Consider the following 17,023-nt stretch of genomic DNA (forward strand, 5'->3'; position numbering starts at 1 on the left):
TGTGGGCAAAACCTGTCAGACCCTGTGTGGAAGAAGGTCTCAAAGTATGGAAAGCCCTTTCTCACCCTTCCTGTCATGATGGCTGGCATTTCACTGTGCGAACTACCACATTGAATGGTCTTATGATAACTGTTCAGGCTGGTACTGAGCAATGAAACTGAGTTCTGTCCAGTGCATACTTTCCCCCCTCAAAACATATGGAAGTAGCCACTGTTTGTGAAGCTTCTTCATAAGAGTTTCACTCTTCTGAATTATTACTTTTGTGAGAGGCATACCATTCAGTGATTTCTGGTATTCCTTCTTTTTAGTGAGCATCCACTTCATCTGTGCTTGATTAAAAATCATGCTCTAGCTGGTAAACAGAATAGCCCTGATCTCTTCCCTTCCTCTCCTACTAGCTCTGTTCATGCCGTGATTCTTTTTTTTGTTGTTGTTGGGATAAGAATTTTTTATTTTTATTTATTTATTTTTAAACAACTTTTATGAGGATAATACACATTCACATTATATCAACTTCAATATATATCCTTGATTCTTAATGTGTTATTGGCAATCATAATTCTCATGGACCTTGAAAGCTGTTTTGCCACTTCTGCTGAAATGAGGTTGAATAGTGTGATATTTTTAAGGATACTGGAAAACATGGCAGCAATGACTGTTTCAGTATAAACATGTTTTTTTTTAGTTTTTCATACTTCAAGATGTGGTCTCTTTGAAATAGATGAAGGGGAATGGGAAGTTGAAGAATCAAATGGAGATGAAACAATCCATGTATGCTGTGTTGTTTAAAACTAATATATTGGTTTATACTGAAATTGGTAAAATGGAATTTAAAATGTACTGTACAATGTGGATCTAAAATTATAGAAGGGTTGGGCTTAAAAGGTTCATTGAATTCAATCATCTGCAGTAAAGGTGCTCCTCCATTCTGCTTCCCAGTTGCTATCTTAAATCAGTGGCTTTCCAAATGTGTTCCAAGTCCTTAGCAGCATTTGCTGGATTTCTCAATGAAGGGCTCATGAACTCTGGACAAGCTGCCTGAAGGATGGCTTGCTCATTGCTGTCAATCCTCTCCTGTAATGTGTAGATGCAGGGTTGTGACCTGGAATACCTTATCACTACATTTGAGCCAACAGTGACATCTCACCTGGTTAGTACCCTTACTTATGAACGGTGGCTTGGTCTACACATGCAGCAGAGTGCCTTCATGTTGTAGAATGGAATGTACTACTTCAGACTGCAGGTGAGAGATTATACTTTTCAAACGCCTTATAATTGAAAAACAAGTACCACACATGAATCCTGATGTACATTTTTTTGTTGTTTCTGGGTGAATTTATATGGGGGAGAATTCAAATATGGATTAACACCCCCCCTGGTGTATTCTGAAATGGTACACCCCTTTCTGCCACCTCAGCATTCTACTACCTCATAAATCTAGCTGCATGTGTAGGCTAGGCTATAGAACACGTCTTGAAATCCTCTGACACCTACAGGGGTTCCTGGTAGACACACAGCTTTCTTTAGCAAACAAGCCAGTGTGGAATATGTTTCCTGAAAATCATTGTCCTGTGACATCCAAAGTGTAGTGATTTTTTTGTAGTAGGATAATTCTTCCAGGCAGTCTGTAGGATTATCAAACAATCTAGGTTCCATTTCAGGCTGAGGAAGGCTATCATGGTTGTAAGACAATGCCAGTGAAATAGTTTGATGCTTCAGAACTGCTTCAGTTACTTAAGATTAGTTCAACTTACTCCAAAGTATTTTCTTTTTAAAGACTTCAGACTGTGGTCAAAGATTCACCTCTGGGGTTCCTGAGTATACATCCATGGCATAGACCTGAAACTCCTAACTGGGCTACAGACAGTGAGGTGGCCAGGGAGGAGAGCAGGTTGAAGCAGTATGGACGCATATGTGCATAGCTCCATCTGCTCCTCAAGGTGCATGTCGAGTAAGGGCATGCTTGATTGGTGGTGGCTACTGAAGAAAGAAGTGGCTGGGGAAAAGCCAAAGGCCCCTATTGTGCATGCAGGTTCCCCAGCATCTCTTGGGCAAAAGCATCAGGAAGGAAAGGTGGGGGGATTGTTTATACCAGCTACCATGAGTGAGGCCAAAAAGAGATGAGGTAGCAGTCAAGCATCTTTCCATTGTTCCCAGACCAAAACATCACTGGAACTACATTATTTTTATTTATCCATTAATTCCAAAGTGTGCCTCCTATCAGTGAATATCTAAATCTACAGATAGGGGGTGCACTCACCCCAGACAGGCTTTTCTGCAAGCTTGGGTTTGCAGAAAAATCTGAAAAGTTAAAAAAAATACATAAATTCCCCCCAAAATAAAAAGTGCTGTCTGTGCGTGCACAGGCAGCACTCTTACTGTAGAACAGCTGGAAGGAGGCCTGGTGGTGGTTGCAGTAACAGAGCCTTGGATCTGCTGGCAGGGGTGGGTGGAAGCCTCCTCAGGCCCACTTGGAGCAGCTCCAGGCAAGCCGCCAAGATTGGGAAGGGATGCTTCAGCTGGCTCGCCCAGAGCTGCTCCGGGTGAGCTGCAGAGAGTGGCCGGGGTAGGGGGGTGGGAAGGCAACAGACCTGCTCTGAGTTCCTCCAGGTGGATGCCCAGCAGTGAGGGGAAGAGGAAGCCTTGGTTAGCCCACTTGGAGCACCTCTGGGCAAGCTGCTGACAGTGCAGGGGACAGGGAAGGAAGCCTTGGAGGGCCCACTCAGAGCAGCTCTGGCCACCAAGAGAAGTGGGGGAGGGAGGGAGTGACTGGGCCTGGCAGCTGCAGGGGAGCCTGGGGGCCACACTGGACTGGCAAGAAAGTGTGAGGGAGAGAGGGGATTCCCCCGCAAGTCTAGCAGGCTCCCACTTGTTTTTATTTATTTCCCTTTTTATCCCACTGTTCCTCCAAAGAACTCAGAGTACCATACATAATTTTCCATTATCTTTTTTAAATTCACATAATAACCTTGTGAGGTAAGTTAGGCTGAGAGAAAATGACTGGCCCAGGTTACCTGATGAGTTCCATGGCAAGTGGAGATTTCAGTTGACAACTCCCTGGGCCTAGTGTCATGAACCACTGCACCACATTTGAGTGCCATCTTTTTGTTATTGTTGTTAAAAAGTAGGATAAAATGCAAATACAATAAATAAGTAAGCATGTCTGATTCCTGGGAGTAGCTCACTGATTTTGTGTTCTTCTTAATTGGTCACTTTCTGGTATACATTTTTTAATTGGTCACCTTCTGGTATACATACACTGATTTTATGTTCTTCTTAATTGGTCACTTTCTGGTATACATTTTTACATTTCTCTGTAAAAGGGATACAGGCTTCTGACCTGAGATGCCTGAAGCAAATTTGAATATTGGTACTTACTGGCTCCCTCTTATGTCTCCTTCTTGTCTAGTTTGTACTAGTCTTTGACCAGTGCTTTACCAACTACTTTATAAAGCCTGGCCAAAGCAGATTAGAGTGCAATGCGTTTAAAGCTAAATATAGAAGAAGGCAGATCCTATTCTGGTACTAATAGCTTCTGGGGTGACTCTCCTGTGTTGTACTGAAGCATAATTGTTAAATTCGCTACAATTGGTGAAATTTGAATTTTGCTTCATTCTGTTCAGTTGCTGCACTGCTTGAAAGGCTTTATTTATGCATAGTGAAAAGGCTGCCTCTCTTAACTCTCCCTCCCTCCTCTGTACTTCCCCCCCTCCCCCAAGAAAAATTAATAGAAGCCAGGGTGGTGAACAGAATATGGGGCATGTGCTAAGACTCTGTCCTGTGAGGAGGCTACCTTTCCTCTAGTTTTCTCAGTTTGACATACCCTCTTCTTTACTCTTCTTGCCCCTAGAGGAGGAGAGAGATCACCTTACAGATCTTTTGCCACTGCAAAGTCAAGCAGCTGGTGTCTTTACTCAAGGACTGGGTTATGTTGACACCAGCTTCTTGCAAGTTTATGCTCAGACTGGCTCCCAGCCTTGCTGAGCTGTTCTGTGTATGTGTGGGTTTTTTTTTATTTGCCTGCTTTGCATTATTTGAACCTCCTTTTTTTTTTAGCTGCACAAAGAAAATACTTTTTTTCCAGAGGGGAAGCAAATGAATTAAAAACACCCTTGTTGCTGATAAATCACACTAGGGGTATGATTTTGTTTGTCAAAGCACAACAGTATACAATTCCTGTCTATTGTCACCCCACAAAACTGTTATCAAGGATGCTATCTCCCCCCCACACACACAAGTTGAAGCAGATGGATTTTCTAGGTATTGACCCGGAAGTGGGAGATTCAGAAAGATCCTGGTGTTTTTGTTTTTGGTATGTACTGTAGTTCTTGTTCCTGTTGCTTCATAGGAAATAAGGCTAAGTGGTGTGTAGGAACAGGGGGGAAACATCCATAAACAAAGGGAAGTTCCTGTAGAGGAAAGTAGGAGTAAGGTGACCCCTGTAAAGATGACATGGGAACTTATACTATGTTACATGACCACTTACAGCACATAAGTTGCCTATCTTGGGCAAGGGAATTCCTGAATCCCATGTCACCTCCAATATTGCCCTGGGCCTTCCCTAGCAGTTGTACCATTAGCTAGAATGGGTGAAGGAGAGAAGAGACAAGGTCTCTGCCTCTTCTTGAGTCAAGCATTGTGGTGCTAACCGTGGGGGGAAAGGACCAGGGTGATTAAGTGAACAAGGGAGTAAGAGGTGGCCATGGCTGTGTGGCACCCTAGTCATTCTTTTATGCCTATGAAAGATACTTTGGGGGAGAACCCCAAAATGTCTTAGTGAATGGACAGACCCTCATGTGACTATTGCTAACAACACGGAAACCTCTAAGGTGCAGGAAGAATGATTACTGTACCAGAACAGTAACTACAAAAAAAGAACAAAGTCTGAGTCCAGTGGCACCTTTAAGACCAACAAAGTTTTATTCAAAGTATAAGCTTTTATGTGCAAGCACACTTCATCAGATATAATGAAATGAAATATCCTGAAGCCCCACTTACAGGACAAAGATCCAGAGGAGCTAGCTGTGTTAGTCTGTTGCTGCAAAATAGTAAAAAGCCCAGTACAACCTTTAAGACTAAAAAACTTTGTTGTAGCATAAGCTTTTGAGAAACACAGTTGCATCTAACAAAGAGAACTGTGTTTCTTAAAGGCTTATGCTACAATTAAGTTTTGGTTGTCTTAAAGGTGCTACTGGGCTTTTTACTATTTTACAGGAAAAAGGGTAGGGGTAGCCATTGGGAAGGGCCAGCCACAGCCAAGATGCATAAGTAGAGCTGAAATTGGATCAGGTGGCCAGTAAGGTCAATGGATGGCAGAAAATTAGCACATAAATGCAAGGGTTAACTCAGATGTGAGAATGAGACAAACCAAGCTCAACCCTGGTACATTTGGGAACAGGGACTCAGCCTGTGCACATTTCTTCACATACACCGAAACAAAAAAAAAAGGCATTCGTGGGAAGGGTGTCCTCTTATGTCTAGTTCTTTGACGATGGGGAGGACACGAATATTGTTTAAAGTGTGGGAAATCTGTATGTTGTATAAGGCTTCCAAAGGATAATGGTATTCCTTGGCATTGCAGGCGGCAGGCCTGTAGCCAATGGGGGGTGCTGTGGGTGGCAACGCCTATAGAATCTTCAATGCCCCCACCCTAATCTTCTTTAAGTCTCCTTTAAGTTGCCATTGCTGCCCTCTTTGCACAGATCGCCGTTTCTCCTGCCACCTTTGGAATAAGGCTTGAAGCTGGACTTGTCTTCACTGGGTGGATCCGCCAGCTGCTTGAGGGCACTGGAGGTGGCATGGCTGCCTGATTCTTTGTCCGAGCTGGCAGCACCCATCACGAGGCTCACCGCTGTTGCCCCCACACTTACAGCTGCCAACACCAAACAGAGCACAGCTGGCCCCTGCCACGGATGCAGGATGGTGCCATGGGGCCATCAGGCTCACCAGCAGGCCAGTAGCTATGGTGGGGTTTTGGGAGGCTGTGCCCCCTTTCTTAAAGGTACAGCCCCACAAGTATTTCTCCTGTAAATGCGTTTTTCGATCATTTAAAACATTTTTAAAAGGTGTGCACTCCTTTAAGCAGAATGGAATTCTGTAGTGGACTAATTCCTGCACTGAGCAAGGGGGTTGGAGTAGGTGACCTATCTGATCCATTCTAAATCTCTGTCGAGAAAAAATCTCTTTCCGAGAGTTTTTCTGCCTAAGCGTTAGCTTTCTTGACTATAGAAGTCACAGGCTGGCTTCTTATCAGAATTGTTGCTTAGGCTGGCAGAAGTGATTAACTTGCAGCAGCTGAGAATTGCCATCTGAAGTGGCTAACAGTTAACAATTTAGAGATCTATCCTGGTAACAGTATTCTATTGGCTAAATAGTTAAGAACACCTATGTAGAATAAACAGCTTGAGAAGAGTTAGAGAAGAGACTGCTTCAAAGCTCTCTTCAACTTCCACCCTGCTGCTATGTAGTGAGTAGAATAGCCAGCTAGGTTTTTTGTTCCTGTTTGCATTCCTTGCTGAACTGTATACATCCCCCCCATCTATGTGTAGTTTGTTCTTTGTTTTTGTAAATAAAGTTGTATGTGTTTTTATACAAATTGGAGTGAGTTTACTGGCCAAACCCAGATAAGTATTTCCAGTGCCACAGCTACCATCTACCAGAAAATTTATTCTCTCCCCCCCCCCCCCCCACAGAAAATTTTTTCCCCCCCCCCCCCCCCACCTTCTCAGCCTGCTATTGTCACACTCTGGGGCTAAAATTTGCAGAAGCCTCTATGCTTTGATTTTAAAAGGCTTGATTCCACAGTAGCTGAGTCAAAATCCTCAGAATTCTGGCTTTTCTTTCTGCGCTGATAACTTCAGCCCCACCAGAAAAAATTTTGCCCCACAAGCCACAAATTCCTGGCCACGGGCCTGCTCACTGGGCCCCTTTAAAGCATGCTGAGAAAGGGGGGGCTGATGTGTACTGATTTAATTTAATTTAATTGGCTCTCCCCAGAAGAAATTCCTGGCTATGAGGCTGGTGGAGGGGGGAGCATAAATTGGCATTTGTTCTAATGATATGTTTAAAATCTGACAGCTAGTTGCATATGGAAATGATGCACATAAGAGCTTAGATTGACACACCATTGTTATGCAAGGTATCATGATGTTAATTTTAAAGATGTGCTTCATCTTAGAGCCGTAGTTATTCTCAAATATTGATGAGGTATTGCCTGTTCTTTGTGTTTTTAATTGACTCTTCTATTGAAATGTCTGTTTTCCGGATATTTGGTGGCTCATCTATTCCAGGAAGTAACCACCTTTGCTTTTTTAAAAAGCCCAATTAACCAGAGTTAATTTAGTAACATCATAAGGACCTTGCTTTTCATAATGTAGCATTATGATTTATATTTTACATATAAATATTCAGAGTGCTTTTTACATTATATAGTATATAAAAGCCGCATAAGGTGGGCTGTATTACGTAGCAGACAAAGAGGTAGGATGCTAAGAACTGGTGACTGGTGGCTTGCTTAAGACTGTTTAGTTGGGGGAAACTCTAATGCTTTGTAGCAGTGGTATGTTTCTCAGGATTTACTCTTAGCCTTAGCTGTCTGGAGGTAAGTAAGCATTATGATCAAATGGCCAAGGGGGGTGGGGTGGATAATAGATAGTGAGGCTGTAGATTGAAAAAAGGGCTGTCCCAAGCTTCAAAAGATACAAGAGAGGTGATGGCATGGATTGAAGTAGTAAACAGAAATTCAATCTGTGTGGATAAAAGGACCGACAAGAAGCTTTTGGTATTAAGCACGCAAGAGTAGACATTTTCAAATGTTATAATCATGCATACCTGGAACAGGGTTGCCAAGAACGGTCTGGCAACCAATGGGAGAAAAGGAAGTGGGGACATGGGGAGACAGCCATCATGCTTCTCTAGGAATCACTGGAAACTCTGTGGTTTTACTATAGAGTTTTCAGTGATTCGTAGAGAGCTGTGACATCCCTTCGGGAGGAATGGAGACCGGCCTTTGAAGTCATGTTACGCAGTTGGCCCAGTGGCCATTTTTTTAAAGAACTTCTGCTTCCACTCTGAATAGCAGTAGGAAACAGGAGCTGGGAGCGGGGAATCCCCCACCCCTATTTAGGGGGCTGGCTACCCTGACTTACATTGGGAGTGGGTGCTGCCCACAATCCTCCCAATATTCATGCATGTCATTTTGTCTGAAATGAGCACTGTGTATACTTTTCTGCTTCATTCTTCTGGCACGCTTCTGGTATGCATGGTTGGATACCCCCAAATGGAAAGAACTAGTTAGAGGATGAGGAAGTGGAGATAAGGGGATGCAGTAGCAATTTCCGGGTTGAGTTCCCCTGAGTTTCAAGGGGGGGGGGAATACCTTAGCAAAGGTTAGGCTGTATGGGTTGGGATTTGTAGAGGTGGCATAGCCATTCAAAAATGTGATAACAAATAGAAATGGGAACTACTCAGGAGGCCTGTAGGAACAATGGTTGCATTTGCATGTATCTCTTTCCTGAATCAGGACCCAAGATGTAATACATAATTGGTCATAAACTATATTTTATAATCAGATCATGCTGTCTTTTCTTCTTAAGTCTTTGATTCTAAAGTCTCTGTTCTAAAATGTATTTTTAATATTTTAAACTTTCCTCCCCAGAAATTTTATGAATAAGCATCAGAAGCCGGTGCTAACAGGCCAGCGGTTCAAAACTAGGAAGAGGGGTAGGCTTGATATTTCCTTTTATTTCTCAAAATTACTGTAATTACTTATGATTTTATAAAATATAGCAGGGTGGATAAAAATGAATGATTTGCATTTGAGAGCATATTCCTTCCATTTTACAATCTCTTCAAGGGTTGCCAGCTTGTTTCCAGGATCTATTCAAGATGTTGCTACCTCCCCCCAGTTTTAAGGTACAATCAGTTTCTGCTTGTTTGTGGGTGTTTGTCCCCCCCCCCCCAAGTCAGAATAACGAGACAGACAACAGTTTGCAAGTAAACAAGGGCCAATTTATTAAACATTGCGCCATGGGACTAGCTAAGCGAGCACAGAACAGGCAAGGCAGGTGTCATTCCCCTGACCAACCTCCTTGCCCTTTTCTTGGGCGTGTCACCCAGCTCCGGTCTTGAGCCATCGGTCTGGCTCATGACCGGCAGCCCAGCAAACTGGTTGCCACCTAGGAGCGCCTACCCCTGAAGCCTGACAACTTGCAGGGAGGAGCATACCCTAAGAGATTCCCAGAGGAGGTGATCACCATTCCCCACCCTGGACCTGAAAATCCAAAGGCAGTTCCTGATGACCCCCTGTTCCCTAATGGGGAAAATGCTGTAAGGTGCTCACTGGTTCCGGTTTCTTGCCCGCACCAACCTGCCACAGCCAAGACTGAGCCTCTGCTTTGGTCTTTGCTCCCACTAAAAGGCCAAGACTGAGCTAATCCCTTGCTGCAAGTCCTGCAAAAAGAACCCATTGCCCTTGTCAGACAGGTGCACCCCGTCAGCCCTATACAGGTCATGAAGCTCGACCCGTATGTCAGGGTGCGGCAAAAATAGCCCTAAACCACCCTCCATGGTCTTCCTCATTCATCTGTTAGCCTTATGCCTGGCACAGTCAATGCAGTGTGGGTCCCCCAAGTTACGCCACACCTGGTGGGGCAGAATAGCCGACCAGACTATCTGCACATTGGGCCACCTTGCTCATATCATTGCAACGTCCGCCGTAGCTTGTAACGCATGGGCCATGCCCTTCATCAGACCCAGGTCATTACCCCCTAGATGCACCATGAAAACGTGTGGAGGAGGCCCCTGCCTCTCTTCGAATAACAGGGAAAGGAGCGCGGGCCATCTCATGCCCCTCCTTCCCAACCATTTAATGACAGCCCACTTGCTAAGGCCCAGCTGAGAACCGATGGGTGTCCTCCTGGCCCAGTGAGCGGCCCAAAAGACCATGCTGTGGCTGCAGACGGTGACTCGTAATCTCGCCCCGTGACCTGCAGCATCTGTAAGAGTAACCCTGTTAATAACTGAAACATAACCTTTGCAATCCCACATGTAACTCCTGTAACAACGCGATTTCCAGGTACCTATCTGCTGATTTTCACTATTGGAATACCCCATGGCTGCCGCTGTTGAAGCTGCTCCAATCCGGAAGGAGTGGGTTCCAAAGCGGAACCCGCCTAATCCCAATCGGACCAGCGCTTTCTGGGTCAGGGCACAAAATTCAAACTTGGTGAGGGGAGTGCCATCCATGTGATGAAATAAAAGGCCTACACCCTCACCCCACATGGCTAAATACTGGCGTAGAGCCCGCACCAGGCATAGCTCCGCCTCAGAACACCGGCCCAGCTCAGTGACGGAACCCCTGCTCAGCTGATCAGTCTTTGACCGCCAAAGTGTGATCCACTGTACCTTGAGCCCCATCAGCACTGTTGGGATCAATGGCTCCCTAGAGTCTACCACCTTGCCACCCTCCCTTGACCAGCCCTTGAGCATTTTCCTAATGCGGAAGTCACCCGTCTTCTCCTCAAACCCCGATGCCTTGCTGGCATAGGTGAGAGATGACAGCTTGCCCCTAATGGAACGCCCTTACCTCTTAGTGACACACAAACTGCATCAGATGGGCCACCGGTATGGGCCAACTTGTCTCAGACCAGCTTCCTCCCTAAAGGCCAGAAACTGCTTACCCGCCCTCTTATATGCTCTCCAAGTTGAAGGGGTGAGAGCTAAACTTATCACCTGGTTGGCCTCAGCCCGCCAATCAGCCACACCTCTGCCAGCATCCGAACCAGGAACTGGTCAGCTTCTAGAGCCAGCTGGCGGAATCTTTCCATCTGTTTTCCGGAGAGAGCGTCAGCAACCCCTTTACTGACCCCCAGGATGTGCCTGGCCTTGAACAAAATATTTTTCTGCAAACAGCGGAGTGTGAAGGCTCTGACCAGGTCCATGACCCTAGGAGACCTGGACATCAATGAGTTAATCACATGCACTGTGGACAGATTGTCGCACCAGAAGTGGACAGTATGGTTGGCAAGCTCTGCAGACCAAATCCACACTGCTACAACAATCAGAAAAAATTCCTAGAAGCTGAGGTCCTTGACCCATCCTGGCTGGAACCATTCCTCGGGCCGGTCCTCAGCACACCAATGTCCATGGAAATAGACTCCAAAGCCAGCTGAGCCAGTAGCGTCAGATGTGGCCTGCAGTTCAGCTTTGACTAAAAGGTCTTCCCGCCAAAAAGACACCCCATTGTATGAGGCCAGAAATTCTTTCTATACAAGGAGGTCGTCCCTTATCCCACTGGTGACTCTGGTCCTATGGTGCGGGAGATGGAGACCCTTCATGGACTCACACAGCCTCCTAACAAACACCCAGCTGGGCGCCACAACTTTGCATGCAAAGTTGAGGTGGCCAACCAGTCGCTGCAACTCGAGCAAGGTAATCTTGCTTGGAGGCCGGGAGCTCCATTCAAAATGTTTTTATAGTTAAAGCAACAGCCGGTATTCACTTTTTAAAAAAAATCAAAATAATTGATAATATTCTCTTAAAGGTGATCTCTCTTTTTTCTAGGTGATTTAAAGGCCAATTGAAATCAGTCCACCCTGCAGGGTTTCATGCTGTTTGTCAAACTTTTAAAATGAATAGTAGACTGTACAAAATGTAGGATTCATTGTCAGTACTTTACTGGAAATATAATTAGTAAATATAATATGGGAAGTTCAGTAGAAGACACTTTTATAGTAGTATCCATTTTACCAGTATGTTCTTAGGACTTTTCTGCATGCTTGATTTACTGAGATTGTCTTGGCAGTCTATCCACAAGCATTGGAATGGGTTTGGCCATGGCTGTTCCACATGTCTGCCTTCCCTGTGGATTTTTACAGTTGTGGAGTCAGTTAATTTTCTTCTGCATGTGCCTTTAATAATGAGGATTTTTAAGGGAGAGTGTTGATGGTGTCATTGTTGGCATCACAGCACCTCCATTTTAAAAAAGCAGCACTGAAATATCAATATATCACTGGAGCATTGAAACAATAACCTTAGGAGGTTCTCTGAATTCCCAGCTTTCATTTTTTTTTTTAAAGTAAGTCTGTCTCCTTCCCTTACGGAGATATCTTTTCCCCTGATTTAGTTATACCAGTTTAAACCAATTGAATCTCTTACCTTGAAGAGTCTGATACACATTGCTTTCTTCAACAATTTTTGAGGCTTTTCTTAAAGGTGCAGGATCATGAAAGTCCAATGCAATTAAAAGGAAACCTTTTAAAATACGGTTGATCTTGCATCTGGGTGAGTGGGAAAATCATGCATGTGGAAAGGTTTTAAAGATACATGGAAAGGGATGTTAATTAAATAAAAATTAAGTTCTGTTCATCATGAAAAAAGTTAATTGAAATATTTTGTGACTCCTCCATAGTAGAGACCAAATAAAGGCATAAACATCCCTTTTTTGGATAGTCTTCACCCCGACCCCAGGTCTAGCTCAGTAACATGCCAAAACCAGTGCTCCTTTGGAAGTAAACTCCAGGAAAACTGCCATGAATATCCTCATTCTCAAAGAATCTACTTCCTGTTTATCACTACACTGAGGAACCCAATGAATGTAAGGAAGAAAAACAAGGACTATGTAACGAAGGTCATTTGGTGCTCATCCAGTAACTGTTCTGAAAGCAATAGAGGAATAGCCATATAGACTTCATACAGTGATTAGTGATAGTTTTCTGCTGTAGATGAAAAGGAGAAATTTGAACCCACGGTCTTCAGGGATACAATTGTCCAAGGCCTCAACGAAGCTGGTGACGACCTGGAAGCTGTAGCCAAGTTTCTGGATGCAACAGGATCAAGGCTAGATTATCGTCGCTATGCTGACACTCTCTTTGACATCTTGATAGCTGGCAGCATGCTGGGTAAGTATGTTGGATTGAAAATGTTAACACTTTCAGAGCTAATACCAGTAACAAGGTGCACATGCCATCTCGGTTTCATGTTTGGCAGATAATATTAGCTTCACTCCCTTCTTGATTCTGGCATTATTTTTGTTTGTTTCATATTGTAAGCCTGTATTTTTTAACATTTTGACAAATGTTATGATATTTATGAGTATTATAATAGAAACTAGGAATAAGGCCCATTGTGGAAATAAATACAACGAGCTCTAGAAAGAGGCTCTGGGCGGGTGCCCTGGCCTTGGGCACTCAAAGTCAATTTGTTGTGGCAACCTCAGCAGGGTATAACAACACAGAGTCCACCATTTTCTCTCTGATCTCTGCCACCTGAAGAGCAGTTGTAATTCTGAGTGATCTCCAGCCCTCACCTGGAGATTGGCAACAATGGTTCCCCAGGAGGAAATGGCTGGTTTTGAGGGTGGAGTCTATGGCATTGTACTTGTCTGCGGCCCCATCCCTCCTCAAACCCCACCCTTTTCAGGCTCCACCCCTCAAATCTCCAGGAATTTCCCAACCTGGAGGTGGCAACCCCATCTCCTTCCCAGCCAACCATCAACCTACCTTTATCTGCCCCTCTGGCTTCAGTTTTCTATCTCCTCCCCCCCTCCCTGCAGCTTCTACCTAGGAAGAATACAGTCTTTCTCTGCAGTGGGGACCAAAGCAGCTCACATAAATCTCCTCTTCCTCTTTTGATCTGCACAACAACCCTGTGCAGTTGGTTAGGCTGAAAATCTGTGACTGGTCCGAAATCACCCACTCAGCTTCCACAGCAAGAACCTGGATCTGGCAGACCCTGCTCTGAAGCACTAACTGCTATGTCATAGGGTGGCCAGCTCATCAGGGCATAATGACACAGAGTCCACCATTTTCTCCAGGGGAATGGATATTTGCCATCTGGAGAGCAGTTGTAATTCTGACTGATCTCCAAACCTCACCTGGAGATTGGCAACAATGGTTCCCCAGGAGGAAAAGTACAGGCTTTCTCTGTAGTGGGGACCAAAGCAGCTTACATCATTCTCCTCTCCCCCTTTTGATCTGTACAACAACCCTGTGGGGTAGGTTAGGCTGAAAGTCTGTGACTGGTCCTAAATCACCCGCTCAGCTTCCACAGCAAGAACCCACGTCTCCCCCAGGGAAGATAACTGCTTTGGAGGGTGGACTCTATGGCATTGTATTCAGCTGAGGCCTCTTCCCTCCCCAAACTTTGGCTTTCATAGACTCCAGCACAAAATCTCCTAACCTGGAACTGGAAACCCTAGTCAGGACTGGTCCCAATGAATTCTCCACAAAGGTCAGTTCAGTTTATTTCTACAGTCCTTAGACCAGTCATACAAAAAGAAGTACACCTTTACAATACAAAGGTCAAAGTAGAAAGGACCTCCTACCCATGCCTTTTTACTGACAGAACCAAGCTTGGTTGCCTAGCAACAGCCACAGAGGGAAAAGTGTCTGCTACCCGAGTTCCTTGAATGGGAAATGTTTGAGATTAAACCTGAGACCTTCTGCAAGCAGAGCATATTCTTGCCACTGAGCCTACTCTCCAAGTATCTCCATTACCTATAAAAATAATGATTTATGCAGTGGGTACATTTATATATGGATTATTTCTAGTTTAGAAGTCATAATGATCATATGAGTTATAGAACATCTGTAATTATGTTGTTTGTCTCTCTTTAGCTCCAGGAGGGACAAGAATAGATGACAATGATAAGACCAAGATGACCAATCACTGTGTGTTCTCTGCAGATGAAGATCATGATGCCATCCGACATTATGCTCAGGTCAGGGAGTAATTGGAATGGATGAATGGACCACAATTTTGCAGGGGTCTTTTGTACACCAATAGTTTATAATGATTGCTGACAATTGTTGATATAAGAGTGGTACAGCAGGATTATCAATCTGCTTCTGGTAGTACATACAACTGGTCCATAATATTAAAAAATGGAAATCACTCCAAATTGATCTTTTTTATTACTATAGTTGTAGTTGGCGGCCTGGTGATTTGCCTGAAATAGTGGGATTAACCTATTATGAAAGAATTTAACTAAAAGTGTTGATTTGTGTTTCTTTCTTTCTTTCTTTTTTCTTTTTAATTTTTATTAGTCAATAGTACAGTAAACAACAATGGGATTTGGTATAAATATGACCAACACAAAATTACATATAATAAAATACTGCAACATACTGAGAAGGAACAGCAAATTTAGAGGTGTCATTATTGAAGACATATTCTAAAAAAGGAGACCATTTCGTGCATAAAGTAGATTTTGAACATGAACTATTAGTAGAGGAAGCCACTGCATCAGAGAGTTTATCCATGATGTAAAAGTCCCAGATTTTTAAGCGCCAAGAGGAAAGAAGAAGTTTGTCGGTGGATTTCCAGCTACTCGCAATAACCACCTTAGCAGCTATTAGCAGAATCGAAATGAGGTCTTGGCTGCATTTGGGTATATGAGGGGCATTCCATAAATCGAGTAATATTAGTTCAGGTTGCAGTGGTATCGAGTGCCCGGTTATATTTTTTGATGGAAAAGATAACCTTGGACCAGAAATGCTGAATTTCTGTGCACCCCCACCAACAATGAAAAAAAGTGCCAGGTTCCCCACAGGAGCGCCAACAAAGAGGGGAATTGGCTTTGGATATCTGATGGAGTCTCATGGGGGTGAGGTACCATCTGATTTGTGTTTCTGAGTTCTAAAGTAATGGTTAAATTGATGCCTCTCTTGCTTATATTGTTAAAAAGTTCAAAATTTGAATACAGCATTACTGTCAGTAAACTGCCATTTGTCTTCTGTGTATGCTCTGTGTAACCTGCCTACTGTATGATGGGGGGGAATTAGCTCTGTTGCTCTGCTCTCATCCTCCCTGTGCGCTTTATCTCTTGTTTTGACCTTGGAATGCTTTTGCTGCCTTTGTAGTAAGTAAGACTGTGAGAACCGTTGATGAGGCCGTTCCCAATCTGGCTGGTGTGAACCAAATGGCTGAAAGGCTATCTCCTGCCTTGGTTTTTTCCCACTCGAATTTCTGCTAAGCATGAACTGTATTAATTGGCTTAACCCTTTTTTTGAACTGTCTATATCTGTACATGCTTGGCTTTGAGTTTCATTCCTGACAATGACCATGAAAGTGTATTAATAGTGACTTGTATTAAAGCAACCTATTCTTATGAATCGTTGTGGACTGCAACTCCTCTATTGAACCTGACAATTACTAAGTAGACTGGTTTAATGATGCTGTTGATTGGGAGTTAATTATTTAATGTTATCAGTGAATTATTAAAATTCATGGGTGTTTTAGATTTTCTTTAAATGCCAGAAGTTCTGTTCCAATTAAAGAAAACAACTTTTTATTTTTTTTGTCATGTAGAAGTCGTCTATTTACTTCTATCTATTCTATCTAATGTATTTACTTCTATCATAGATTAATTAAAAGTGCATTTTATAGGCCCTGTAAGGAGAGCAAAGGTCTGCTTTTCCTGTTAACAAACATGTTGGCTATGTCTTATATTTAGGTCTTCAATAAACTTATCCGGAGGTATAAATATTTGGAAAAGGCATTTGAAGATGAAATTAAAAAGGTAATATTGCTGATCTTCTAGTAATATTCTGGGGATTGATTGCAATTGTCTTTTTGATGCAACGTGGACAGAATAATTAGCTACTCTAGGGAACTGTTTGCCCAGGTGCGACATGGAAAATTCCCACTAAATGATAGAGCTGTTGTATTTCCATACATATGCTAAATAAATCAGGATGGGAAAACCCTTTTTGTAAAAAATAAAATAAAACAAAAAACACCTTCCATTGGAATAAACAGAAGAGAACCCTTTTCAACCACAAGTATTTTACAGTGCATATAACAATTTATACAGAACTACATCTGGTCCATGGACTCGACTGTGTGACTGAACAACAACAACAACATCTGTCTGCTTTATACAAAACTAATTATCCTGATAATCTCTGCTTTTACTTAAGTAAAAAGTAAGCATTCTTAAGGTGCAATGCAACTTGGAAGTGTGTAAGTAATTTATAGTGTAATCTCAAAAGTGGAGGGAAATGAATTAGAGGGAAATGAAGTG

The 17,023-nt window shown here is 43.3% G+C and overlaps 1 protein-coding gene across 1 annotated transcript in view; it reads left to right on the forward strand.

The window, feature by feature from the left end:
- Positions 1 to 17,023, forward strand: part of BZW2 (basic leucine zipper and W2 domains 2) — a 63,327-nt gene that overhangs the window by 19,187 nt on the left and 27,117 nt on the right. Inside the window, 4 exon segments of the mRNA XM_015421580.1 lie at positions 8,657 to 8,721; positions 12,723 to 12,899; positions 14,616 to 14,719; positions 16,454 to 16,519. Coding sequence (XP_015277066.1) covers positions 8,664 to 8,721; positions 12,723 to 12,899; positions 14,616 to 14,719; positions 16,454 to 16,519 — 405 coding nt within the window. The 5' untranslated portion in view covers positions 8,657 to 8,663.

This window comes from Gekko japonicus, unplaced genomic scaffold (assembly GCF_001447785.1).
Source record: "Gekko japonicus isolate JY-2015 unplaced genomic scaffold, Gekko_japonicus_V1.1 scaffold1585, whole genome shotgun sequence".
Lineage (NCBI taxonomy): Eukaryota > Metazoa > Chordata > Lepidosauria > Squamata > Gekkonidae > Gekko > Gekko japonicus.